At 50.2% G+C, this 24,474-nt stretch overlaps 8 protein-coding genes across 8 annotated transcripts; 4 read left to right on the forward strand and 4 right to left on the reverse strand.

Moving 5' to 3' along the window:
- Window positions 1-331: 331 nt before the first annotated feature.
- On the forward strand, window positions 332-1,787 carry NCS57_01001600 (uncharacterized protein; the record flags this gene model as incomplete). Its single annotated transcript, XM_053059774.1, has 10 exons — window positions 332-361; window positions 408-449; window positions 530-620; window positions 666-707; window positions 760-885; window positions 937-959; window positions 1,009-1,046; window positions 1,098-1,235; window positions 1,290-1,709; window positions 1,757-1,787. The coding sequence occupies 10 exons, from the start codon at window positions 332-334 to the stop codon at window positions 1,785-1,787; spliced, it is 981 nt and encodes a 326-aa protein (XP_052910168.1).
- A 568-nt stretch (window positions 1,788-2,355) lies between these two features.
- Window positions 2,356-4,188, forward strand: NCS57_01001700 (HET domain-containing protein; the record flags this gene model as incomplete). Its single annotated transcript, XM_053059775.1, has 1 exon — window positions 2,356-4,188. One exon carries the CDS (start codon window positions 2,356-2,358, stop codon window positions 4,186-4,188), a length of 1,833 nt encoding a protein of 610 aa, XP_052910169.1.
- A 197-nt stretch (window positions 4,189-4,385) lies between these two features.
- Window positions 4,386-7,673, reverse strand: NCS57_01001800 (uncharacterized protein; the record flags this gene model as incomplete). The annotated part of the gene is made up of 7 exons (XM_053059776.1): window positions 4,386-5,358; window positions 5,414-5,692; window positions 5,743-5,854; window positions 5,912-6,541; window positions 6,592-7,083; window positions 7,142-7,343; window positions 7,398-7,673. 7 exons carry the CDS (start codon window positions 7,671-7,673, stop codon window positions 4,386-4,388), a joined length of 2,964 nt encoding a protein of 987 aa, XP_052910170.1.
- Window positions 7,674-8,250: 577 nt separating this feature from the next.
- NCS57_01001900 (uncharacterized protein) lies at window positions 8,251-11,816 on the forward strand (the record flags this gene model as incomplete). The annotated part of the gene is made up of 11 exons (XM_053059777.1): window positions 8,251-8,444; window positions 8,492-8,840; window positions 8,897-9,525; window positions 9,578-9,682; window positions 9,733-9,959; window positions 10,017-10,050; window positions 10,096-10,280; window positions 10,329-11,226; window positions 11,276-11,461; window positions 11,513-11,663; window positions 11,715-11,816. The coding sequence occupies 11 exons, from the start codon at window positions 8,251-8,253 to the stop codon at window positions 11,814-11,816; spliced, it is 3,060 nt and encodes a 1,019-aa protein (XP_052910171.1).
- Window positions 11,817-13,435: 1,619 nt separating this feature from the next.
- On the reverse strand, window positions 13,436-15,137 carry NCS57_01002000 (HET domain-containing protein; the record flags this gene model as incomplete). Its single annotated transcript, XM_053059778.1, has 2 exons — window positions 13,436-15,018; window positions 15,074-15,137. 2 exons carry the CDS (start codon window positions 15,135-15,137, stop codon window positions 13,436-13,438), a joined length of 1,647 nt encoding a protein of 548 aa, XP_052910172.1.
- A 745-nt stretch (window positions 15,138-15,882) lies between these two features.
- On the reverse strand, window positions 15,883-20,077 carry NCS57_01002100 (Tyrosinase-Cu-bd domain-containing protein; the record flags this gene model as incomplete). The annotated part of the gene is made up of 7 exons (XM_053059779.1): window positions 19,897-20,077; window positions 19,524-19,795; window positions 19,332-19,477; window positions 18,891-19,281; window positions 17,312-18,842; window positions 16,708-17,252; window positions 15,883-16,653 (listed from the first exon to the last, which is right to left on the reverse strand). The coding sequence occupies exons 1-7, from the start codon at window positions 20,069-20,071 to the stop codon at window positions 15,883-15,885; spliced, it is 3,831 nt and encodes a 1,276-aa protein (XP_052910173.1). The 5' UTR covers window positions 20,072-20,077.
- Window positions 20,078-21,037: 960 nt separating this feature from the next.
- NCS57_01002200 (uncharacterized protein) lies at window positions 21,038-22,511 on the forward strand (the record flags this gene model as incomplete). The annotated part of the gene is made up of 4 exons (XM_053059780.1): window positions 21,038-21,340; window positions 21,392-21,538; window positions 21,594-21,965; window positions 22,014-22,511. The coding sequence occupies 4 exons, from the start codon at window positions 21,038-21,040 to the stop codon at window positions 22,509-22,511; spliced, it is 1,320 nt and encodes a 439-aa protein (XP_052910174.1).
- Window positions 22,512-22,801: 290 nt separating this feature from the next.
- Window positions 22,802-24,427, reverse strand: NCS57_01002300 (Carboxylic ester hydrolase; the record flags this gene model as incomplete). Its single annotated transcript, XM_053059781.1, has 1 exon — window positions 22,802-24,427. One exon carries the CDS (start codon window positions 24,425-24,427, stop codon window positions 22,802-22,804), a length of 1,626 nt encoding a protein of 541 aa, XP_052910175.1.
- Between the last annotated feature and the right edge of the window lie 47 nt (window positions 24,428-24,474).

Raw genomic sequence — 24,474 nt, forward strand, 5'->3', positions numbered from 1 at the left:
TGAAACCTTTACAATACTTGCTTATTTTCTCCCTTTTGGTAGTTTAATTATTAGCTAAGTTAACCGTCATCATACGTTGTGATGTTTTCTTGAGTCCGCCTGCATATGTATGTTGGTTTTGGATACAGGGACCAGCGGCCCAGCCCATCACTGCTATTCGACCAGAATGCCTCTCATCAGGGGCCCATCCCCGCTGAGCATGCGGAAGGTAGCATGAGAGGAGAGTCTTGCGAATGCGCGAATAAACAATCGTGTTGACATAAATACTTCAACTCCGCTCATGGGTGTTTAGCTTTTGAACGTCGACTTAAGCCAACCTGCCATAACCAACATGGAGCGTTTGGAACCCGAAAATATCATCGTGAGTTAAAACAGGCTAAATGATCCAGGTATACTAAATTTTCTAGCACGCCGACGATTTTGACGACGGTGATTCCGTTGTCTCGGCGGTGAGTTTCCCCACGCTCGCCTGAAACAAAGTGATGTCACCATCATCTCGAACGAAGAAGCGGTCTAACTTGGACAACAGCCACTGACAGATTCTCTTGTATCCCTAAGATCGAGTATCCTACAGCATCAGCTTGAGAATGGGCGAACCTACCACTCCATGAGCGCTGGGAGTAAGACCCATGTGCCAGATCACTGAACCTTGACTGATCTTGTAGAATACGCATACCCCAACGACAAGAGCGAAAATGAGCGCCTGGGTATAGCAAAACCCTTGGTCTAGCAATGATCGTGGCTGATGGGGTTTTTCAGAAATCCAGCATAATGTCTGGCTGTTGACGCTCCAAGGGTCTCTCGCCCTCTGTCCTTTTGGAGAGAAGGGCGCCAAGCGAGTTCTTGATTTGGGCACTGGAACTGGGTGCTGGGCTATCGAATACGGTCTGTTACTATGAAAGCCTGATATTGGCTCGTCGCTAATGTCCATACAAGCCGACGCCTTTCCCGGATCAGAGGTTTCACCCATTGCTCCTCTCATAGATGACTAGCTGATTCTTGAGATAGGTGATTGGTGTGGATCTTAGTCCAACGCAGCCGAGTCTGTAAGTTCTACCTTCGCAGAGAAAGCCTATAGACGAATCTGACTGTTAAAGCGTCCCCGTTAACTGCTCCTTTGAGATAGATGACCTAGAGAAGGATTGGACCTGGACCAAGCTATTTGACTTTGTCTTCAGTCGTGTCATGGCTGGCAGCTTCCAAGACTATGACTCCTATATCCAAAAAGCATACAAGTGAGTGGGTTTTTGAATGATGACGAAGCTTAGGTCATTGATTTGGGTCCAAAGCTCTCTCGAACCAGGTGGTTGGTTTGAAATGCAAGATATTGTCCTTCCTTACACAAGCGACGACGGTACACTCCCTCCCGACTCAGAGCTATGCAAACTAGGCGACTACTTTTGCGAGACAAGCAGCCTTCTCGGTCGCCCTATCGATGTTCCACTCAAGTACAAGAGCCTGATGAAGAAGGCCGGCTTCGTCGACATCGTGGAGCGACATTACAAGTGGCCACTGAGTGCCTGGCCCAAGGACCCCCACTACAAGGAACTAGGCGCGTGGACATTTGCCAACTTGGACAGTGGCCTTGAGGGCTTGACGCTGGCCCTTTTCACGAGGGCGTTGAAGTGGAGCAAGGAGGAGACGATGGTCTTTTGCGCCGAGGTGCGGAAACAGCTTCGAGATCTTCGTATTCACGCCTACCTCCCGGTGTAAGTTTATGAATGTTGCATTTCGTCCTTATCTAACCATGTGTTAGCGTTGTTGTGTATGGGAGGAAGCCCGAGTAGAGGACCGTTCGGAAGAACAGTCGTCTCTTACCATTCAAAGCGATGCTGCAGTACATAGTCTATAGGAAACACAAAACTTAGCTCTTCGCCCAATGTCCCGGAACATGATTTTATCCTATTAAGATATGGACATGTGCAGCTCGGTATCAAACAAGTCTTGCTGGCTTAGCAAGGAAGATATCTCGAATAACCAAGCCTGAGATAGCCCCTGGCGAGCTCGAGGTGTATTCCTAAATTCTGCAATGTGCATTTTGCTGTTGTGGCTAATGTTCACATTTGCAGTCGCGATTGGTGACAATAATGAGTTCTAAATCCTCGCTGGGGCTTTGAGGTTGAAGAGCAATGTGAGACTGGAAGGCTTATTAAAAAGTCTTTGTGGATGGTTTAACTTTCTTACTCTGACTTATTGTATCATCTCTGATTAAAGCAATTACAATTATTAAGGCATTTAAAGACCCGTGTAAGGTATATCTTAATACACGTTATTATCACAATATAAGAAATATTTACATTCAGGCAGCTGATTAATTGCAGCCTGATAGGTCAGACCCTCGCGTGACTTATGGTCATGTCAGCCAACATTTCAACCTCATTCTCAGATCAACTTCCTCACTCCTATTCCACCATCTTCCTCAAAGATATGAGACTCCTTCACACAACTAGGATAACCGTCGTCGAGTTCATTGGCGCTCCTCCGCCATACGCCATCCTCTCGCACAGATGGGAAGATGAAGAGGTTACCCTCCGCGACCTTGTGAATGGGCGTTCCCAACAAATGAAGGGTTATGAAAAACTTCGGAAAAGCTGCACCCTTGCATCCGACCATGGGTTCGAGTACATATGGATTGATACATGCTGTATCGATAAATCCAGCAGTGCAGAACTTTCCGAGGCCATCAACTCGATGTTCAAGTGGTATCAAGACGCCGTGATTTGCTACGCCTTCCTCAGCGACGTGTCTACAAGCACTCGCGCTCCCGCTACCTCCCGCCAGGATCTGTACGAGATAACTACCTCACAATGGTTCACCCGTGGCTGGACCTTACAAGAGCTGATTGCTCCTCGGGCTGTTCACTTTTATAGCCAGCAGTGGGACTATCTTGGTTCGAGGAACGCGGCCGCCGAAGCTATTCAACTTGCCACTGGAATCTCTACTGGAGCATTACTTGGGCAGGACCTCTTGGGTATATCGATCTACCAGAGGATGCGATGGGCATCGACGAGAACGACAACACGACCTGAGGATATGGCATACTGCCTTCTCGGGATATTTGACGTGAACATACCCCTCTTATATGGCGAGGGGAAGAAGAAGGCATTTCAAAGACTGCAGGAAGAAATTCTCAGGAAATCGACCGACTTGTCCCTCTTTCTATGGACAATACCCCGGGAAGAGGACCAGGACCCTGACTTGGAGTTTCGAGGTCTCCTCGCCGAGGACCCTTCATGGTTTTCCACAAGCGGATTTTATGGGTTCGACGAAAGCCTGCGCCAGAGCAACTCGGGTATCACATCCTTGCAGGATACGGCCATGGCCATCACCAACAAAGGCATCAGTGTTCAGTGGACAATCATGCCAGTTCCAGCTGACCCTGCCAGGACGCTCCACCTTGCCATGCTCGCTGGATCAGGTGACATCACGGGCGGTATTGTTATCCAGCAGCTGGATCAAGAAGCCACTCAGTTTTGCCGCGTACTCTCCGATAAGGTTATCTGGCTCATTAGGAGCGGGGATATTGCCGGCGTTCTCAACTATGACTTATTAGGGAGCACGGGGGGTCTACTGAGTGCGTCCCTCGACTCTGGGCCGAGGTCCTTCTACGTGAGTCCGCACTCCGACTCGTCGAACAAGCCGTCACTTCTTGGCGTGGGCTTCTCCTTCACTCGGCACAAGTGCATCGAAGGAAAATCCAGTCTGAAGGAGTTCTGGGCTGAGAAAGAAGGTCCTTCTGTAGAGTTTTGTCAAGATTTTGTACCTGGAAGCTCGACTTGGGTTGCACGGTTTCGTCCTGAGCAAATTTCCGAACTATTCAAGACTTCAGGGGGAGCAGGTGCGTCAAAGGCATTGGGAGCCTTGGCCATATCGGTTAAAGCTCGAACTAGCGATGGAACGTACATGTACAAGGCCAAACGTGATCATTGCGTGGTTGTTGGGGTCGACATCTTGCCGCAAACAGTCATCGGCACCACGAACACGTTCCTCGAGCCATGGATCGTCAATACTGATGAGGCAAGCCCAGAAGAAGCCATCCGAGATGTTGATCGCCATCTAGAACCGAGAATGTGTAGGGAGGCTGACGTTGGTGAGGGAGATTGCCGGTGTAGCCTGCGCAAGCTAACACGGGTTACGGGACTTTGGTACGATATCAGAATCGCATTAGAGGGTAAATGGGATGATTGAGACCTACATATGACTGTTAAGCTACGGAAGCTACTCATAAATAGGCTAGGTTATCTCCCTTGTCATCAGTCTAGACGTGAGCGAGGGTTCAATCATCATTGTCTTGGGTTGTCTGAGCCCAATTCTTAATGATGCCAAGACAGTGTCATTGGCAGTGAACTAACCTCTTGTGTGATAAAATTGAATCTGCATGTTCTTCATTTGTCCTTTTTGTGAATCTTCTCGTGCCTCCGACAATCATTCATCCTCGCAAAAGCCTTGTCACAAAACGAACACTGATATGGTCTATCCCCATAGTGACTCCTCTCATGCCCGCTGAGATTGATCTTCCTCGTAAAGTTCTTGCCACAGATATGACACGTGAACCGCGCAGGTCCCGTAGCCTGCTTACGGCTCAGCGCCTCGAAAACAGAAGGACCCTCAGCCAACTCGGGATGGTAGATGCGAACGTGACGATCCTTGTCCTTGTTTGTCGAGAAGCCGATGGGTGCCGAGTTGCAGCTCACAGGGCACGGGAACGGCCTGTCGTGCCTGTTTTCGTGGCTTTTACGGGCCGCCTCTGTGTCCCAGCCAATGTAGAAGTAGCGACAAAGAGTGCGACGACATTTGAAAAGATTCAAGCCATAAAGGTCCTTGATGAGCCTTGTGCCGAGGACTTCGTGGTCGGGCTTGTAATCTTCCAGAGCAGCCCTGTTGTCAAGAAGAGAGGCGTTGATCTGAGGGATGCCAACCTTGTTTCTTTCCTCATCTTTGCCCTGCTGATGGATATAGATGCGATTCCACAACATACAGAGGTTGTCATAGAACGTCGTATGCTCAAACTTTTTAAGGGCACTGGTGTCAAGATTTGCATGCAGGTCAGCCTTGATATCTTCGCCGTGTGTGTCAATGAACAACTGCAGAGCTGCTTCAAAATCATGCTGTTCCTTTTCCCAATCAATGGCGGGACCAAACAGGCCGCTGCATTCTCTGATGAAGGTGTCGATGTGGGATTCCCATTTGGAGCAGGCATAGTCCTGAAAGGAGAACCAGCCGTTTTTGGCTTGGTCCCGTCGCAGGGTTGATGTGTAAGTCTTGGTGAAGCAGGGAAGTGACAGATACCGCAGGCATAGGCTAGTTAGCTCGCATTGAACCTTCTTCTCGTTGATGTGTTTGTTGCTGACAATGTGCCTAGAGGTTATCAAGTCAATAAAGAACCGACAGAGTATGAACCCAGAACACTTACCTCCGTGCCGTCGTATGAATGAGCCGGACATGATCTCCATCAAGGACATGCACAATAGATCCCAGGTATCTCCGCACATCATCCTTCAACATGAGATTGTCAAAATCGACCGTTTTCTCCTGAGCATCAAAAGACAGAATGGCTTGCATCTCGTGCCACTTCAGGGGCCGTTTCGCACAGACAAGCCACCCTAGAAGCAACTTTGACTTTTCCCACACGCGAGAACCTCCCGGCTGTCTCTTGATCGTCTTCTCCAAATTACCAAGGAGCATCTCGTACCTGTAACCATTAGTTCAGTTTCCCTATGTTTTGGGGTGTTATGAGCTTACATTCTCCCCAGTTCTTCCGGTAAGATGTCTTGTTTAATTTCTCTTAGCAGATCCCCTTTCGTGATGTGCTGCAAAAGACTCTCAATAGCTAGGTGCGCATAAAGAAACGAGTCTACCGCGGTGTGTCAGTAATAAGACTTGAAGACTTGAGCCTCCATCGTCGACATACCTTCACTCCGACGACATATCAAGCTTTCAATTGAGTCCTTGTCCTGTTCTGAAAGATTGAAGCCCAAGTTGTCATCACATCTCGAAAACTCAGGAAGCCTCTTCCTCACAAAGGCCTTGATATCTTCGGCGTTGTCAGTGGGCCTGAGTGGAATGATGGCATCGTCATCTGTCATGCATTTCTTGATCTCTGGGACGTCTCGGCTCATAATCATGAGTCTCAGCTGTCCATGCTCGTTCGCATTGTCGCACATCTCAACCAGCTTAGTGAAGAATTCGATCGTCTGTCGAATCTCTGCGGGTTCACACTCGTCTAGCCCGTCGATGACTATGTACTGTCTGGGGTTGTACTGCACGATGGTCTCTATGAGTGACTTGGCTGTGTCAGCGTCGGAAAGAGAGCTGCATCCTCCTTGTGACATCTTCTCATGACAAAGAGGGACAATGTAGTCATCTTGCTTGACCATCTGAAAGAGAATCCCCTTGAGGATTTCCAGATAAGTCCTGTGCTCGTCATCTTCTTCCTGGCAGTAGAAGTAGTACGTCTTGCTGTTTGGAGGGATCAACGGATGTTCTCTTTCTTTGAGGTCCTCCAACTCATCAATGACAAGTGAGGTGAGGATCGTCTTGCCTGTACCCAAGTCAGTAAAAAGCTCCCAAGGAGAATAAGCTATTACTTGCCGAATCCCCTGTTGCCATGTAGCCAGATGGTGGACTGTGACAGACTCCCTTCATTCCCCCCCTCCTCTGTTAGCCACTCTGAAACACCTCGGTACCTTCTGAAAAGCCAGCGACCGGTATTCTTGCAGATTCTCATTCTGCGGAAATCATCTTGCAACTTCTTGATCTTGGTTGAAGATGAAATCCAAGCAATGGCATCGTTTTTCATCTTCCTCTTCCTCGTCTCCTCCTCCTCTTCGAACTTACGCTGGAGTTCGTTCAACTCGGCACGGTACTCAGAAATCTCCCTCGGGACTTGGTCAGGATTCACTGCCTGGTTTGGATCAATACCTGAGTCTATACGCCCGTGCCCATCCGTGCGATAGCTATCGGGGTCTCGAAACGGTTTGCCATACTCCTGAATTTTTGAGGCGTGCAAGCGTAGAGAATCGGCGATGTGACTGAAGGTGGTCCTGAGGTCTTTCCAGATGGGCTTATGTAGCTTCTGCCAAACTATCAAGAACGCAATCAGAGGCGAGATCTAAGCGACGGTGGCTTCGCATGTACTCACGTTTCGTGCGAAAGGTGAAGAAGAGCTTGTATGCCAGGGAGTGAAAGTGCTGCACGTCCTTATAGATGTTGACCAAGTACTCCTGCGCCGCCGGAACCTCACGAAAGAATGCCGTGTATTCGGATACTCTGATGAGTTTGACGCCAAGGAGCTCATAAGTATCGAGAATATTGTCGAATGCTTTTTCCGTAGGATTCGTGCGCTGATGGGGATCTGATCAGGTATGAAATGGAGCACCGGAGACTGTCACACACACCTTGAGAAGATATCGAACTGACCCCCAGACATATGCCATCGCCTGCCTGGCTCCCGGGAACTCGAGGTCAATAAGAGTGTCTTCAAAGTCGGCCATGTTGTCCATGAAGAGCTGCAATCTATTCATGCTTATCATTTCCTTGGTTGCATCCCGTTGAGATTGGATGAGGCAAAGCTCCTGAGACATGTCGTCGAGCCTAGTTGCGGCATATTGATCTTGGTCCAAACCTGTAAGTAGGCTCTTGAACCTTTCGGCCTCCTTATTGAGTTCGTCCATCTTGACGATCTGGACCTGGTATTCCAAGAATCCTTTTGCAAATTGAAGTAAAGCCAGGTTGAAACCATGAAATGACGAGAGCAAGAGCAAAATATTGGGCTGACCAGAAAACGGCGCTGCCGCCCGGTTACTGAGGCCCGGATGAAGGCGCAGCTGAAATTCCAGCCCGGGACGCCTTGCCAAGTAAAAAGGCAGGGCTGCAGAGGCAATAGAGACTTTTCTGCCTCGGCGCAACCACAATGTGTTGCACAGTGGCGGAGCCTGATGTCCAAATTGGCGAACCATAGGTCGAGATCGTCCGTCCGCGAACCATTTGTACAACCAAACCGGTTGCCTCGCCGTATCAGCTCGTCTCACACGCGCATACATGCAGAATTTCATTTGCTGTTGGCTGTGCGCCACAAGAATTGCGGTGTGCTGTTGGCGGCCTCACCACAGCCTGATTGTAAATGGATTTTGGGGGGTTACGAAAGACCCATCATCTGATGATCGCGTCTGATGACTGATTTCTCTCCCTTTTCCATTGATGAGTGAGAATAGCGTAGTTTGAGTTGACAAGACTCGACAACGGGCAATCATGGCAAATCTCAAACGCCTGCTCAATCCAGTTGACGGAGACGATGATCTTCCAATCGACCCAGCCTTCAACGTCCCCTTCATGGACAGATCCAACTTCTACGGCAACAATGCAACAGGTAATGGAGCCGAATACAATGGGGACATGCCTCGGATCAGCCAGAATCTCGGGCCCGGGTTCATGAACCCAACAAGGTGAAAGAGCATGCATTATAAGCATTTTCGTTGCTAACCAAACGAAGTGAGGTTCCTATCCTTCAAGAAGGCCCACCTGCGGATATCTTTAGCCAGATCAATGTCGGCGCAATTGACCTGGATCAAGACTTGCCAAACATGGGAGGGTTCGACTATGAGTTCGACGTCTCCTTCTTAGACGGCACATCTAATAGCTTCCTGTCATCCCCGCCAAACATCGTCGACAGCACGGCTTCATCACTTTCCCCGCCAGACACACAATTTGGGGGCTCCCTGAGCTCGTCAGTAGCGGGCATCTCCAGTCAGTCGAGCGCTGCCTCGCCACGGACAGATGCATCCCCTCGGACGGATGCCTCACAGACTGAGGATGGTGATGCCAAAATCTGCTATGGCATGGTGAGTTAGTCTGAAAGTTTTCTAGTGATACTCTAATATTGAATGGTCGTGGTTAGCTATACAATGTCGAAGTCAAGATGGGTGGCAACATGTCCATGGTAGACGAGAGACTCAAGGCATGTCGCGATCGATACCAGCGTTTCACTCTAAAAGAACAGAAGGACCATCGAGAACATGCCTTCCTTTGTTTCTCTGATGATTTGACTTTTGGCCATCTCCGCTCTGGTATCGGAAAAGTCCTATTATCTCTCATGCTTCAACCGAACGTTGAGTTCGAACCAATAGGCGAAACGGCCAAGCTCCGGGAGGTCATCGAAAGGGCTGGCAAGCCTGGCGACGCAATCGTCAAAGTCAATATTGACGTTTACGGGCCGAGAAACTCGGCCAAGAGAGTCGGTGATGAGCTCTCGAAAGCCAAGTTGTGGTTGCAACGGTCAGACACCAGTCACATCATGAACCCAGGCATCGAGTACCATAACCCTCACTTCTTGCGCATCAAAATCAGAGGCAGCGAGGCAGAGAACTTGCAGCCTTCGCAACCGGTTGTGAATAATGTCACTGCGAGGAAGCAGACACGAGAAGAGCAGCTGCGAAAGATGGTGGAGGAGGTGTACAAGACAGTGGGCAGCAATCGTGATGTGGACAGGGCCGAGGGTGGCAGTCGAGTCACCCGGGAGCTGCTTGAGTATTTTACCAGTACCTATTGGATCATTCACGGAATACTAACAGGTTCAAAGTCACCAAAAGGAAGCTCTGGGCTTCATGCTGGAGAGAGAGTCTGGCCACATTGCGGAAAAATACCTACTGTGGAGAGAAGTCAACCACCCTGATGGAACCGTCGAGTCAGTTTGGTCTTTTTACGTCGATTTTCAAGACTAACCACTCTATCCAGGTACATACAGAAAATCACAAGAAAGAAGAAATCCCAGAGGCCAGACGAAAAGGGAGGGGGTATCTTGGCCGACGAGATGGGGATGGGCAAGTCGCTTTCCATCCTCGCCTTGGTCATGAGGACCTTGGATCAAGGCCAAGAGTGGGCCAAAGAGAAGAATGAAGAGAACAAGGACAGAAAGTCCGTCAAATTCTCCCGCTCCACGCTCGTTGTGGTTTCGGCTGCATGTAAGCCCATACTATCAGAGCCTAGCCATGTAGTAGATTCTAACGCCAAGGATGCAGTGCTGATAGATAACTGGATCAACGAGATTAGGAAGTAAGTGGACATTATCATTAGCAACCCCAAGGCTAACTTCGCCAGGCATCTCAAAGCTGGTCTCCGGGTCATCAAATATCATGGCAATTCGCGGAAGGATCTGACGGACATCGATGATTCCGATATCGTCGTGACAACTTACCACACACTCTCTGCCGAGTATCAGGTGAACAAGGGAAGGACCTCTCCTCTCCACCAGATTGGCTGGTATCGGGTTGTATTGGATGAAGGTGAATTTCCCGTACGTTTCGATGGCTGTGACAATCTAACGCGAGCAGCTCACATCATCCGACGTCCAACAACCACCTTCTACCGCGCCTGCAACTCCCTGGAAGCTTGTTCGCGCTGGTGTCTTACAGGCACCCCTATCCAGAACAAGCTCGCCGACATTGGGACCCTGTTTAGCTTCATCAAAGCCGATTCCTTCAAAGAACCCTCCGTCTTTCGCAAATGGATCGAAAATGCTTACGAGCAGAATGCCGAAGATCCTGAGCAGGTCAAGAACCGCCTGGTTCTGCTCCTCCAGGCTCTCTGCTTGCGTCGCACCCGGGAGGTGTTGAATCTTCCAAACACAAGGCAAAATGTCCGACGTCTTGACTTTAGCCCGGAGGAACGTGATCAGTACGAAAACACGAAGAATATTCTACTTCGCACCATTAAGAACCGTGTTGGTGAGATTGAGAACAGTTCCAAGTTTGGCCTGTTCCAGATGAGACTGCAGCTCCGTATTCTTTGCAATCACGGCACGTACCAAAAGACCTTTTCGTGGCACCGCCGAAGCCTGCAAGACGAAAAGGAGGCTCTGGTTGGGTCTTTTGGGGGACATAGAGAGATGACCTGTGCTGGATGTCAGCAGCCGATGCCAATCCTAGGCTCGAACTGGGCAGAGAACAAGTTCGTGGACCAGTGTGCGCACATACTGTGCCACGAGTGCATAGACGAGTCGAGCTGGGCCGGTTCTGAAGTTCCTGATGATCGATGTCCAGTGTGTTTCAGATGGAGTCAGCCAAGTCGCCAGGCTGGCGGAACAGATCAGGATGTTGAAATGTCCGACGCTCCAGTCAAGAAGTCATCTGTGGAGGATGACCACAAACACTACTTTAACGCCGACGGTGTCTCAACGAAGATGCGCGCCATCATCAAGGACGTACGAACAGATCTCTGGAAAACAAAGAGGTACGTTTCTACTTTAAACCAAATGAGATCGACGGTCTAATCAGAACAGCATCATTTTTTCCTGCTGGACACGAACTCTTCATCTCTTGTCTAGGCATCTAGAAGAAGCCGATATCCCATTTCACCAGATTGATGGTGATTGCCCTATTCCTAAGAGACAGGAAAAGCTTGACGCGTTTGCAAGAGACCATGACATCCCGGTCCTCATCATGACCACCGGCACCGGAGCATTTGGGTACCACCCCAAGACCTGATGCTCCAATATTTGTGCTAACCCGTTTTCCAGACTTAATCTGACCTGCGCCAACCGAATCTTCATCGCAGAACTCCAATGGAACCCAAGTGTCGAGAACCAAGCAATTGCTCGAGCCATCCGACTCGGGCAGGAGAGTGAAGTTCGTGTCATGAGATACATCATCAACGACACGGTAGAAGTGGTATGTAGCCCTTGATGCAAGCCTAGATTTACAAACTCTAAATAGATATAGGAAATGATGGCGCAGCAGAGGTACAAGAAGAACCTAGCTGCTCTCGGGTTTGAAGACTATGATGAGGACTGGATGGATCCCGAGACTCAAAGGCATAAGTAGATATATATCAACCTACGGTATAGTAGAACTTCAGGGCAAAATAAACTACTTGCTGAGCTTTCGGGTATCAATTTGTCTTGTGTGCTTCATGAAGGTCCTTTGAGTGTGCCCAAAATTGAAGAAGCGTCCCCCCGCATATGGAAATATGGTCGCCTTAAGAAGGCAAACCAGGAAGCATCAATTGCCTGGAGGTGCCAACGGAGGCTGAGCATTAGGGTTTAGACTCAAAACGGCCATGCTTTCTTCTCATTGACCTCCATGGCTTTGCATCTGAGAGTCTATTGGCCTCTGCCTGAAACAGGCTACGTGTGACGGGCAAAAGATGACGACTGCAGCTAGACTCGTTTGGTTTGTGACTTTTCAGCAGAATCAGAGATGTGAAGTCTGGCATGTGAATAACGGCAAGGCGATCTCCAAGGCTCATCAACCTGAAAGTGAGGGAGAACTAGCCTAAATAGGTTGGGCATCCACCCTCAATCAATGGATGGTCGGATTGCATTTTAACCCGATAATTTCTTTCAATTCTTTGTATTTCTAGGCACTTCTGTATTCCACCTTTCATTCTCGCCCCCAGCCACCCATTCATCAGACCTACCCGGTGATAAACACATAAACGCATCTCGAAACATTCCCACTCCTTGGGACATCTCATGGTTACTATTCCTAGACCCATTCCTCGTGTTGGCTGCGGCTCTGTCGTTATGTGTTGTACTCGGAAACCTCCAGTAGGCGCTGCTATACCCCCAATCATGTAAGCTAGAGAAGCGAGCTGAGGCAAGTCAGCCTCAACCCATTTCAGGTCAGTGATATACTGACTCGTGGATCTCATAGTTTGGAAGAGTAAACTGTGGTTGGGGTGGCAGCGGGGAGGCTAGCGGTATTGCTTTCGGCGACGGTATCACGTACTTGAATGGGTTTGGTGATGGCTACTGCGGCCTAGAGGACGGTCCATACAAGTGTGCCCGCATCAGCTGCTCTTACAACTCAGCCATTTGGCTCTGCAATGACAACGATACGCCTCTCCGCGTCCGCTGCAGGGACCTTGGGCCTTTCATCAGGAAGGTTGTGGATGATTGCTACACTTAGGGCTTTGGAGAGCCCATGGTTCAAGGTATGTTGGAGACTTGGAGTTGGCTGAATAGAGAGGCGCAGCTAACAACCGAGACAGGCCAGATTTTTACCAACGAGAACTGGAACGTAATTTTGGGCAAGGACAAGTGTTAGATGTGGGATGAGTTAGGCTTTACGCTTTTTTTTTTATGAGTAATGCTGTTCATTGTGCTTTTTGCCAGAGACGCCGTTCTTATCACGGGTGGGATAACTTAAAGAACCATAGGTAAAGATACTTGGTAGAATCTACGGGTAAAATGAACATATTTAACCTCCCAACCATTTTGTTGGCTATCTGAGTCGGGGTAGACAAGAGAGGTGTGTGATAACGGGGCGGATATTGTCGTTAGTGTTGAGGGTAGAAGTGGTTGATGGGCCTGAGAAGGGACAAAATAAAGCTTTACAGGAACCGAGCCGTGTTTATTGACAGCAATCCCAGATGTATTCGTCAACATAGTATGGCTGTTCAAAAACTAGGAAACGAATGTTCGAAAAAGAGCCGACAGACATCAATGCTTGGGCTCGAACTCAACAGTCTGTCGTTTAACCCCCTTCCAGATCGACATGTCAGGAAACACGGCCAGCCCGATTCGTCTATAGCGCCCGTCAGCGACTTGCATCACAAGTAACCCGAGCCCTAGTCCCTTGCCACCTCGGCTGTCAGGCTTCGCGGTACCTAGCAGAAGATACAACAGGTCATTCTCGCCTACTTCCTTTCTCGAAGGGCACATCAGGTTTAGACGACACTGGCCCCGGCTCCCAGGTGGGCAAAGACGAGTCAGGCCATGCTCTTTACAAGCCTCATCTGCAAGATCAGGCCATTCCACCACGGATTCGTTGGCGTTATCCGCATTGAGTATGCGGCAAGATAGTACCACGCTTGCCACTGTCAATGCGCTTATCTTGGCATCCGCAACCTCTACCGGATCTTTGTAGTTAATTCTGCCGTCCAGAGAGGCCCAGGACCAGCTGGGAGCTCGGCCGAGATTTCTTTTGTCCACTCTATCGATTTCGACCTTGTACCAGGCAAGTAGCGAGATGAACCATTTTCGCCACAGGCCCCAGATGTTGGAATCTCGCCAAAGCTTTTCTAGCTCTGTGGTGATTCCAGACACAGCCCTTAGCCGGTCATTCGGGTCTGATAATTCCCTTTCTGTGTACTGGAGAATGATGGTTTTCCAGATGTAGAGCTTCTCGCTAGCAGATGTCCCGAATCGGGGTTCGGCTTCCTCATCGAAAACCGTCCAAGGAAGTGATTCAAGAGGTTGCTGATACTCCATGCCCCGGCTGTCACCTGTTACACTCCTTAGCTCAACTTCTTTGCACTGCCAGAGAAGTTGGTAGTCGGAGAAGATAAGCATGCGCGAGGAGAGCATGAATTCCTGAAGCGTCCAGCCACGCTTGTCCAGAGGGTGATCTGGCTCATAGGGGTCCGCCGAAAGGTAGACTGTGCCTATCTCGCCTTCAGTATCCATGGGAATAGCAAACTTGTTTTCTGGTAGATAAACAGTAGGTCTTGATTCCGGATTACCCAAGAACCCCTCAGATGCCTTCTCCGCGGTGCCAGCTGCTAGGGTAATGACAGCATTCTTGTAGATGGTAGCCATCTGCGATATCTCGTTATCTTTGTCGTCATCATCATCTTGAATGATGCACAACGCGTCGACCCAGATGTATCTGAAACCAAGCTTCCGAGTGACGCATATAGCGTCTTGAATAGACCTTTGGAGGTTTTCAGGTCGGATCTGGGACGTCAGATCATGCAAGCTATTTCTCCGTAGCAGAAGCGGCTGGAAACTCGCTGTCGGGTCTCGCTTTCCCCAGCAATAGCTCAGAGCCAAGTAGGACCCGTGAGTCTCGACTTCGTTGATCTTCAGCCGCGTGGAAGAATCAGGGTCACTAGGGTCCCCGACATCCAGGACTCGAGTGGGAAGGACAGTATCCCTGGAGTACCGACATAGGGTATGGCCCTCGCTGGGGTTGTCCGGCCTGAGACATTCATGGATGAGCCTCCGGGCGGCGGCAAAAACAGTATTGCTCTGAACATCTCGATGCACTGGACGTCGCGGGATGAGTGCTGCGAGAGGGTCCCCTGGTTGAAATTAGGATTGAAGGCGTATTATAGGAGTCACGGAAGGATTTCAAACCTCTTTTGGCGAATGGATAGACGGTCAAGACTTCGTCATAGCCCTCGACTCTCCCTCGTAACATCGTGAGCAAGGCGTCCTGATTTTCGGACTGAGATTGGCTTCTGAACACAATAGAAGTACCCGCTCGCCACCTGTATTTGTCAAACCTGTCTTTACCAAACTTTTCTTTGCCAGCTCGGACAAGAAAGTCGCATAACGAGCAGCCCTCTTGGGCTGAAGCCTCGGCTCCTTGGCGTGTGCGATGAATAAAGCCATCATCTGACTGGAGCTCTTGCGCGCCTTGACTGGAGAACAGTCGTGTACATGCGGCACATCGAAATTCAGATTCGGTCAGGCGTGCTCTTTTTCGACTTGGCAGTGATACTTGGGCCATGGTTAGCAGATCAGTGAAGGTGAGGTGGCCGCAGTCTGCTTATGAGTGTGGGGTGAGTGTGACCCTTGTCAGACCCCCCTTCGGCGCGAGTTAAATTTGCAGTGAAGAAACACTAGGCAATCCTGGAGGCTTGAGAATGCTGTGAAGAAAAGATTTTATGTAATCATCCCTGAGACACCATCCCCTCTTGAAGAATTAAAACTGCAGTGAAGCGGTAGACATTTGGAACAATGAGACGCAAAAAGTGCATGCCCTAAAACCCAGAGTAAGAAAAACGTCAAAACGCCAAAAAGCAATAAGAGGCCATGACAATCAGTGATAATATACCTATAGCAATGCGAGACTAAACTTTGAACATTAAGTTATCAACCTCGTTATAAACAACCATTCGTCACAGAGATAAACCTCGTAGTTAAGATACATAGAGCTGTCTTTACCTTGCCAGCCAAACCACCTTTGGGGTAAACCCAGGCATCTTCGCATAATCTCCCTCCGCCATGTCCTGCCCTGTCTCCACATTGGTCACTACAATCTTGACACTAGTGTCTTTCAAAAGTTGCTCCTTGACTTTTCCCGCAGGAAGAACTCTCGTTGCAGCTGGTTTGCGACACCGACCCGAGTTGGGCGGCCCGTCGCCTTGTCTCCCTCGGCCCATACCAATCCGTGTGACCTGTCCGATGAAATCCGAATTGGTTGTGACATCTGGCACCAAGGATTGTGCACCGGCAGTAAATACATCGATCCGGTAGCTGGAAGTCGTACAGCCGACTCCAGTAAAGACCACAAACGGCTCCTTCTCCACTGCACCCGTGGTTGTAGCCTTGATGACTCCGTTGCTGTGTTTAGCCTCTGCTTGGCTGGGAATGCCGGCTGGAAGACTAATAGCCCGACCACCGCTGGCACGTGGAGATGCAATGCCCCGTTCCGCTGCAGATACGGGCGTAAAGACATCCGGGCGTTCAGGGGCAGCGTACATGTATCCCAAGCTGCGCGTGTCTTTGGCCATGTCGCCAATCGTCGTGTAGCGCCATCGGCGAGGATCATCATAGCTGACATCAGTGCCGTTGTTGATAAAAGGCTGGAGTGGGAATCCAGAGGTGAACTGGCTCTCGGGGTGGGCGTCGATAAAGATGCCCGCAAGCCGGTCCATGTTGGCGTGGTAAGACAGGAAGATGGGGTCGAATGCAGTGTACGTGTTATCAGCCTGGCTCTTTGTCAGTAATTCAATTCCCAAAGCAGCTTGCAGAGAACATCATACCATGTCTGGACCAACCCATCCGTGGAAATTGTCGTGGACTTGCTCAAACAAGCCGTCAAAGTCAAAGCGGTACGGGTAAAGGCAATCCTGTTGATCCTCCGAGAAAGTTGTAATGTTCGCCCAGGGTACTCCAAAGTGCTCAGCCGTTTCGGAGGTGGTATAAGTGGACTGCTTTAAGGCCTGCTCTATCTGCTCATGGTACAGCTTGAACAGTTCAATCTTCCGACCCCAGTCCGGAGACGATGGGCCTTCTGTGAGCGTGGTAGAGCGAGTCACAAACTCGCTTCCACCGGATTTCGAACGACCATTTAAAGACAGGGAATACTTGAGCGGGTTCGGTCGTTCACTTCCATCAGCTGGATGGATGTACTTGTCTTCGAGGAACATGGGAGGAATGCCTGCAAACTCTGACTTGGGATCAGCAGCTTCGGCAGTGTACCCATTCCAGTAAGGAATTGGGAAACCAATAAGCTTCTCCACGTAGAGTAGGTAGGCTCGGTGCCAGAGGAAGGTTGCCTCTTGATAGTGCAGGCACCAGTAAGCATCTACGAATGATGTCAGTAACAGCGACAAACAAGGGAGTTATCTCAGATCAGCAACTTACGCAAAAGTCCAAGCTCCTGCCACTTGGATCCGAGGGCATCGACTTGAAGAATATCATCCAGCTTAGATTGGTAAACTGCAAGCTCTTCTCTGCTGAGACTCATGATGTCCCTCCTAATCTTGAAAGACTCTGGTGCATCTATCGGCTTTGGGATAAGGATGTCGGGCGATGGAAAGTGGGATGAATCTCGTGGGAACCCCGCGTTTACCCATGTTCGAAATGTTTCCAGAGCATCCTCAGGCCAGTAGTTTTGAGGATCCCGCGTGATTGGCATGGACTTGGCCCGAAGGTGTCGGTAGATACCGACAGCTTTCTCCTTGACATCCTCGTAACTCGCAAGGTTCCACTGACCCCATTCCGCCATCTTCTCAATCCAAAGTTTGCCCGTAGCCGCAGGGTCACCGGAGACCCAGTGCGGGGTTTGGATGAGAGGTAGAATGTCATCGGTCCAAGTTGGGCTTCTCTTTGGTGAAAGAGTAACGAGCTCAAGCTTTGTAGAGGTCCTACCGCTGGTGGTTTTGGCGGTTGATTTGGCAGACATGAATGGACAACCCTTGGTCGCAAGGGGAGGGCCCGGTCCTCCTTGAGATGCAGTTGCTTGGCAGGGTGCAGCAAGTCGAGAGGGTCTTGGCAAGGCATCGATGGCAACAGGAGCCTGGGTGGGTTCAGACTCTGCGGATGGCAGTATCTGAGGATCAAGCCCAGACAAGGTGCTTGTCCACTTTGTCAAGAATGTCTGGCCGCGTGATGGAATCTCCCGAATTGTGGCATCCGGTTTCATTTCCAAGTACATGGGCACATTGACATCAGGATACTTGAGGGAAAAGGGCATCGTGGGGCCAAACTCGTCCAGGGGTAGGGGTCGGTAGATACGTCGTCGGGATTCGGCCAACGTCAAGTAATCCTCCAATGCCGCCACGGGTTCACTCTTGATGCGAGCCTGAATAGCATCAAAGTATGCAACGATTGTCTTCTGATGCGTCTCAAGTTTTGTCTCGAGAAGCTGAAGAAACTCGTACTCGGGGGTGTCCTCGAGCTTGGCATTCGGAGAGTTCCTGACCTTTTCAACGAAGCGAGCGTCCAAGTCGTACTCTTTTCCGTCGAATGTCGTCTCGAGAGGAACATATTGCATCAGAATACCGCGCTTCCAAGAGTAGATGGGGTTCCAGAAGTCAACCATCATGATGGCGTTGAACGTCTGAGCCGAAAAGAGGCCGATAAACGATGCGGGGACCGTGTGGTCTGGATTGGGCAACTTCTTGATGCTTTGCATCTCTTGGACTCCGATGGCGTCCTCGTACGATGGATGGAGGATATTGAATGGCGAGAGTCCCTCGCTATTCTCTTGGAGCTTCATGAAGCGCAAATCCTTCAACTCTGGATCCTCTCTTTTGTCACCACCAAGAGCATGCCAAGGGAGGACGACATCAGCCACATCCTCGTCGCGTGCAGGCATGAGAATGCATAATTGCAAATTCTTGACAGCTTTCTTATAGTCACTTTCATCAAACAATATTGGTGAAAGTTTCGGCTATCCAATATTAGTCACAAATATTAGGAAGATGGAGGGCCAACACACCATCAGGTTTGTAGACACGGCACTTAACAGCTCGCTGTCATAGATGTGGTTTGCAGGAAGTATGTACTTTCCCGTTGGGCCGTCGGAGAGCGCACATCCAATATTGATGGTCGTAGTGAGAAACAGATGGGCAACCCATCTCGGGATGTTGGAAGGGTTTGTCTTGACTTTACCGCTTGAGAGGTAGTCAAGCGACTTGCGAGTGTCAAACCAGTGGTTGACTCCTTGTTTAATGGCCTCTTCCAGGACACGTGGGCTGGTGTTGATTGCAGAGAGAACATCTCCACCTTCTTGTGTAATCCAGCGGAGATCTTGAAACTCTTTGATATCGTCCGCGGAGAGGGCGTCTTTGAAACTGCCCGTTTCCACCCCCAACCAATGAATCCAAGGCCTATCTAACTGTCAGTAACTCTAGCTTGATATGGGGATGGATGGCACAACGCATGAAGTTCCTTCATAATGCACGCTCCATTCACGTGTCCGTTGAAGGGTCCAAGGTAAGAGGAGTCGCCGAATGCGTCTTGAGAGTGGCCAAAGTAGTTCCAGGCCTGATGTTCCGCCGGGGTATCTTCTTCAAAGGTGTCTCTCTAGATGAAGGTTAACCGCAGTCTTCACATAGAAGTGGTAACTTACCTGGTAAAATCTGAAAGCGCGTCCATCCCATGACGCCACTTGCAAGAAGCTGTACTTGTCTCTGGGGCGGCTTCCACCGACGATGGCGAGACTCCACTCATCAGGGCCGGCGTCGAAGTAGTCACTGTCGCTGGGCTTTACCACAGTCAAGAATCTTATGAAGGGTTTGAGCCATTTCCAGTCTGGATGCTTCTTCCGGCTGAACCAGCCAGCATCCGCCACTGCGAAGGTGTTAACCTCGTACGCAGGATCCCCGTCTTCATTCTGTACATCTGCTCATGGTGAGCCAAGGGTCTTGGACATTTCAATTCAATCAAGGAGAGGGGGAAGAAGAAAAGAGAGAGAAAAGCAGCGAAGCAACGAAACTACTTACCCCAAAACTTCATCACCAGGTCATGGCAGGTAACGACCTTGGAGTTTTCTTCATCCCGCAGCCATTTCCCAAAGAAGTCCGTGAAATTCTCAGCGAGAAACTTGTCATCTGCCAAGGTATTCTGGTCGGCCGTCCCGTCACGGGTGAACTTTCGCCAGTAGAGTTGTGGCGACATGTTGGCTCAAGATTTAGCCTTGATATGTTGCAGAGTATGGAGTTTTTGACGTCCCTTTTATGTAGCCTGCCGCGTAGGTAGCATTAAACGGGCTGGCCATTCATGACGGTCTCTTTATTAAGCGGGACGAGATTGGCTAAGAATCTTGGATGACAACGGTCAAGTACGGGTAATCTGGTGCGCATGGGTGGCTGAGACATCTTAGAGGGGGTATTTTCGAATTCGGTCAAGTCGTCAGCGGGAAAACATCACATGGTTTCGGCGGAGTAGCTGAAGTGCTGCTGTTGTAAGACACCCAAGTCTCAACAACATGATGGTTGTCTGTATCGGGGAAAGACGCCGCTGCAATATTGAGCTGAAGTTCCGTATCATTACTGCATTGGTTGTTAGACTGCAGAGCGTTCTCCTACCCCGCTTCAAGAGTGAGAAAACGGCACGCTACTGCATCATAGCCGACGTAAACCATCCTCAGCCCCATGCGGGCCGTCCCAGCCATGACCTCAACCGGCGTTCCCGACTTCCTTGGCGCATGTCTCACTTTTGCGTTTCCATAGTCTATGATTGGGCGTCACAATCTTGTGCTCAAAGGCTGAGCATCTAATGGTCCAATAAGTGTATCTTGTGTTTGCGGGGCTCCCGAGACTCGCATATTCAGCTGCCGCCAATCTCACGCCGATCTTCAGGTTCAGCCAGCCTCTGGCTTCAAGAGCTACCGCGTCAATTTTGAAAGTGCTAGATTCGGACATGGGCGCATCGAAGTGTTGGATTCATACGAAAAGTTCGTGATGATTGCATGAGCAGTACAGGTTTAGGGCTACCGTGTCCTTCAAGTGACGGAGAAGTAGAAGCAAACTCCCAGCATTAGACATATAAAGCGCCCAGCCGACCTCATATGAAATTGAAAACTCCCCAAACAAATCCCCGAGCATCTTTTCCATCTTCAAGTGTATCACCGTCTCTCTCACCATGTCTGAAAACTTCACCTCTGAAACCATTGCCTCCTTTGACCCTCCCGGGTTTCCCGTCCAAGATGACAAGCTCACGGACAAACAAAAACAAGAGTGGTCCGACACCATCTCGTTTTGGATAAACCAGGAGATCAACGCTGGTTATACGGACGAGGACGGTGTTTTCCAGCCGCTGCAAGCAGGCAAGGAGGGCGCTGTTTTCAACCGTACACCGCTGACTCAATTCTTCAACGGTCGGCTCACTCCATTCAATGTCAGCCAGAAGCCAACAGCCATCACCTGGTCTGGCTTCCCACGATTGGTACTTATCTCAACCCGCAAGACAGGTTACGAGACTAATGTATAGCTATAGGTCGAGATTAAGTGGCAGGATCAAGTGGACCGATGGAAGGACGCAGATGCCAACCGTGATCTCCACGACGAGTACCTTGAATGGACCGTGAAGAAGAACGAAGATGGTGATATCACTTCTGTGACGTTTACTTGCGAAGGCCCTGAGGTAATATGGCCACCATCCAATGCAGCCTCAAAGACTAACATACATCCTCTTCTAGTACTGGGATTTCCTGGCCAAACATGACCAAGACAAGCTGCTGTCAATTTATAAAGCATGCAACCCAGAGTACGCTGACAAGATCAACCTCAAGGACATGCTGGACAGCAAGGGCAACTACAACCCCTACAACCAATGGAATGGCATCAAGAATCTTAAAGTCCCTGGGGACCCTGGCGAAGGCTTCGAGACCACCAACCCAGGCTGCATCATGCATCTCGCGCAAGCCAACAACACCCTGGGAGCTGAGGTTGATATCGCAGCCCAGGCGACTGTCCTTCGCAAAGACTCAGATGGAAACGACATCACCGATCAAACCAAGCTCTGCAACTGTTCCAAGTATGGCCAACCCCAGAGACACTCAGACCCTCAGGTCAGTAACCACATCTTCCTTGGAGACTTTGAAGTTGACTGTCTATAGATCGGAGTCTCCATCAACGGGCTTGCTCGCGACGGCAATAGAGTTTCGATTGCGAACCCCGTGGGCATCTACATGTACTCGTTCGAATCCAAGAAATTCAAGCTTGAGGACGGGTCAGGGGAGCTCAAGCCCGTTCCGACTGGGACCTTTACTTGGGTGAGAGGCGATATCCGCAAGCACATGGGCCTGCGACTGCACATCGAGGTTCCCAAGGGCACCATTGGTACAGGCGACAAAGAAGGGAAGCAACTAACCGTCTTCGACATTGTCGACGGGAAGGAGCAGAACATCATATACGGTGGTCAGTTTGCTGATGCCATCATGATGTGTGTCAACGGCGTCACGATTTCTGGCGGTGAGCCAGCTCCTGCTGAGCCCTGCCCATGCGGATCCAAGGCACCGGATGATGGGCGTTCACGGGTGGCCATGCTGGCTACTGCTTCAAGCAAAGAGAAGAGTGTTCAGGGTCGGCTACCCTTGATCAAGACCAGGTATTAGTGAGCCTAAATTGGACATCACTGGTTCTATGTTGAGCTTGTCTGAGTGGACGAGAACTATTAGTGGTTGCTTCTGAGTTGTCGAGTGGCTTTTATTGGTCTTAGAATAGCAAATAAATGCTTCTTGCTAGAGCAAATGAAAAGTAACAATCCTATTGTCGCACCTGACTGCCCCGTGAGAGTAGGGGGATCTCCCATAGAGCATCTATATGCGAAATTGGATGTGACCATACCCGCCAACGCTCTCGCAACTATCTAGACCTGCTCTTTCAACTTTAGCTTCAAACCCAATTATAACTCATCCCTACCAACCTGGTTCTTGCGTTTAACACAAGTAAACTTGCCGGCCTTCTTAGACCCCGTAAGTGGGTAAGGGCAAAGAGGGTTCTGCTCCTTGCCTCCCTCGTTATCCTGGCCGATGAGCGTGGTTTCAAGGGTCTCGGGTGCAACTCCATCCTCCACCCAACGTCGCAGGGAATCGAGAGCATGCAGAGGGTGCGCGACTCCCGCTGGCGCCGAACAGTGGGTTCCTCCAGGAACCTCAAAGAAACGGTAGTAAGAAGCCGTGTCGACACCTCGGCTCTTGTCCAGGGCAGTCACGCCGTCATAGAATCGCCTCATGGCATTGATGGTAATAGCTTCGTCGCTGGTTCCGTGCCATGTAATCATCTTCTTGTTGGCCTTACGGAACCGCTGGAAATCTCGGTCACCGGCGCCAAACATGCCGTCGTAATCGCGCTTACTGTCGTGAAACAGCTGCGAGAACTGCTCAGACGAGAGGGTCTTGGAGTCAAAGGACGGGTCCTTCTTGACAAGCAGTCGGATCCAGTCAGTCGCAATCGTAAATGGGATTCCATCGGTGCATTTTCCATCTTGGCAGAGGGTATTGGCGAGTGCCATCATGCCAACCGCCGCGGTGCCTGGTGTTGATCCAGCAAAAAGACTCTGTCCCTCTGCATCCTTGGGTCCTTCAAACATGGCCTTCAATACTTCGGCCGCCTCCTTTGAAACCTTGCACTTGGCCCCTTGAGATTCAAATTCTTTGCCGACAACACTGCCTGGGTCGAACTTGCAGAGATCATCTCGAGAGATGATGCCATCCTTCACTCCATCCAACTTGTCGCATTCCTCAATGGCAGCGGCCCTCAAGGCCTCGAATTGGCAAGCATCTGGGTATGCTCCTAGCTGATTCATGACGAATTGCGGCCAGTACAAAGCCAGCAACAGTGATGGGAACTCGACACCTGGGCAACTGGCCAAGATGCCATCGAAATCGTCGGGGTGTAACAGAGCGCTGGTGATGCCCTGACGACCACCGGTGGAGCACCCAGACCAGTATGAAAAGGCGGGAGACTCCTGATAGTAGTCTTTAGCAATATGCTTGCCGATGATAGCCGCCTCGTGCACGGCACGGTTGGCAAAGTTGGTGAGAAGTGTCTGGTTGACGTTTCCGGGGTTTGGCATCAGCCAAGCATCTGCAGTCGAGAAGGGGTCATGTGTATAGCCACCTTCGGTAGCCGCTGTTGCGTAGCCCTTGTATGTGAGAGCCGACATGGCGTCGTCGCCAATTTCTCCGGTAATCCAGCCTCCGCCTCCAACGCCGACGAAGCGGTTGTTGTAGCCAGAAAGGGGCAGCCATACATGGGTATGAATGACATCCTGGTCGCCTGGATGAGAGTACGTGACTGTGACATTGCAGAAACTGACGCCTTCAGGGCCAATCTCGGTTGATTCCGGTTTCCATTTCGAAAAGCCAGTGTAACCTTCCACCTTTGACGCTGTAGTCAATATGTGTTTTGTGCCCAGGATATCGGGGAAGGTGAAGGTGTCTGGCACGCATGGATCGGGCGCAGCATATATCAGAGCAGCGTTCAAAAGAGCAGATAAAGCGAGATAAGGGATCTTGGGAGGAGACATGGTCAGATTCTAGAGACCGCGCATCGGCTGGTGAATGTCGAAAGACC

The sequence above is a fragment of the Fusarium keratoplasticum genome, chromosome 8, assembly GCF_025433545.1.
Source record: "Fusarium keratoplasticum isolate Fu6.1 chromosome 8, whole genome shotgun sequence".
Taxonomy (NCBI): domain Eukaryota; kingdom Fungi; phylum Ascomycota; class Sordariomycetes; order Hypocreales; family Nectriaceae; genus Fusarium; species Fusarium keratoplasticum.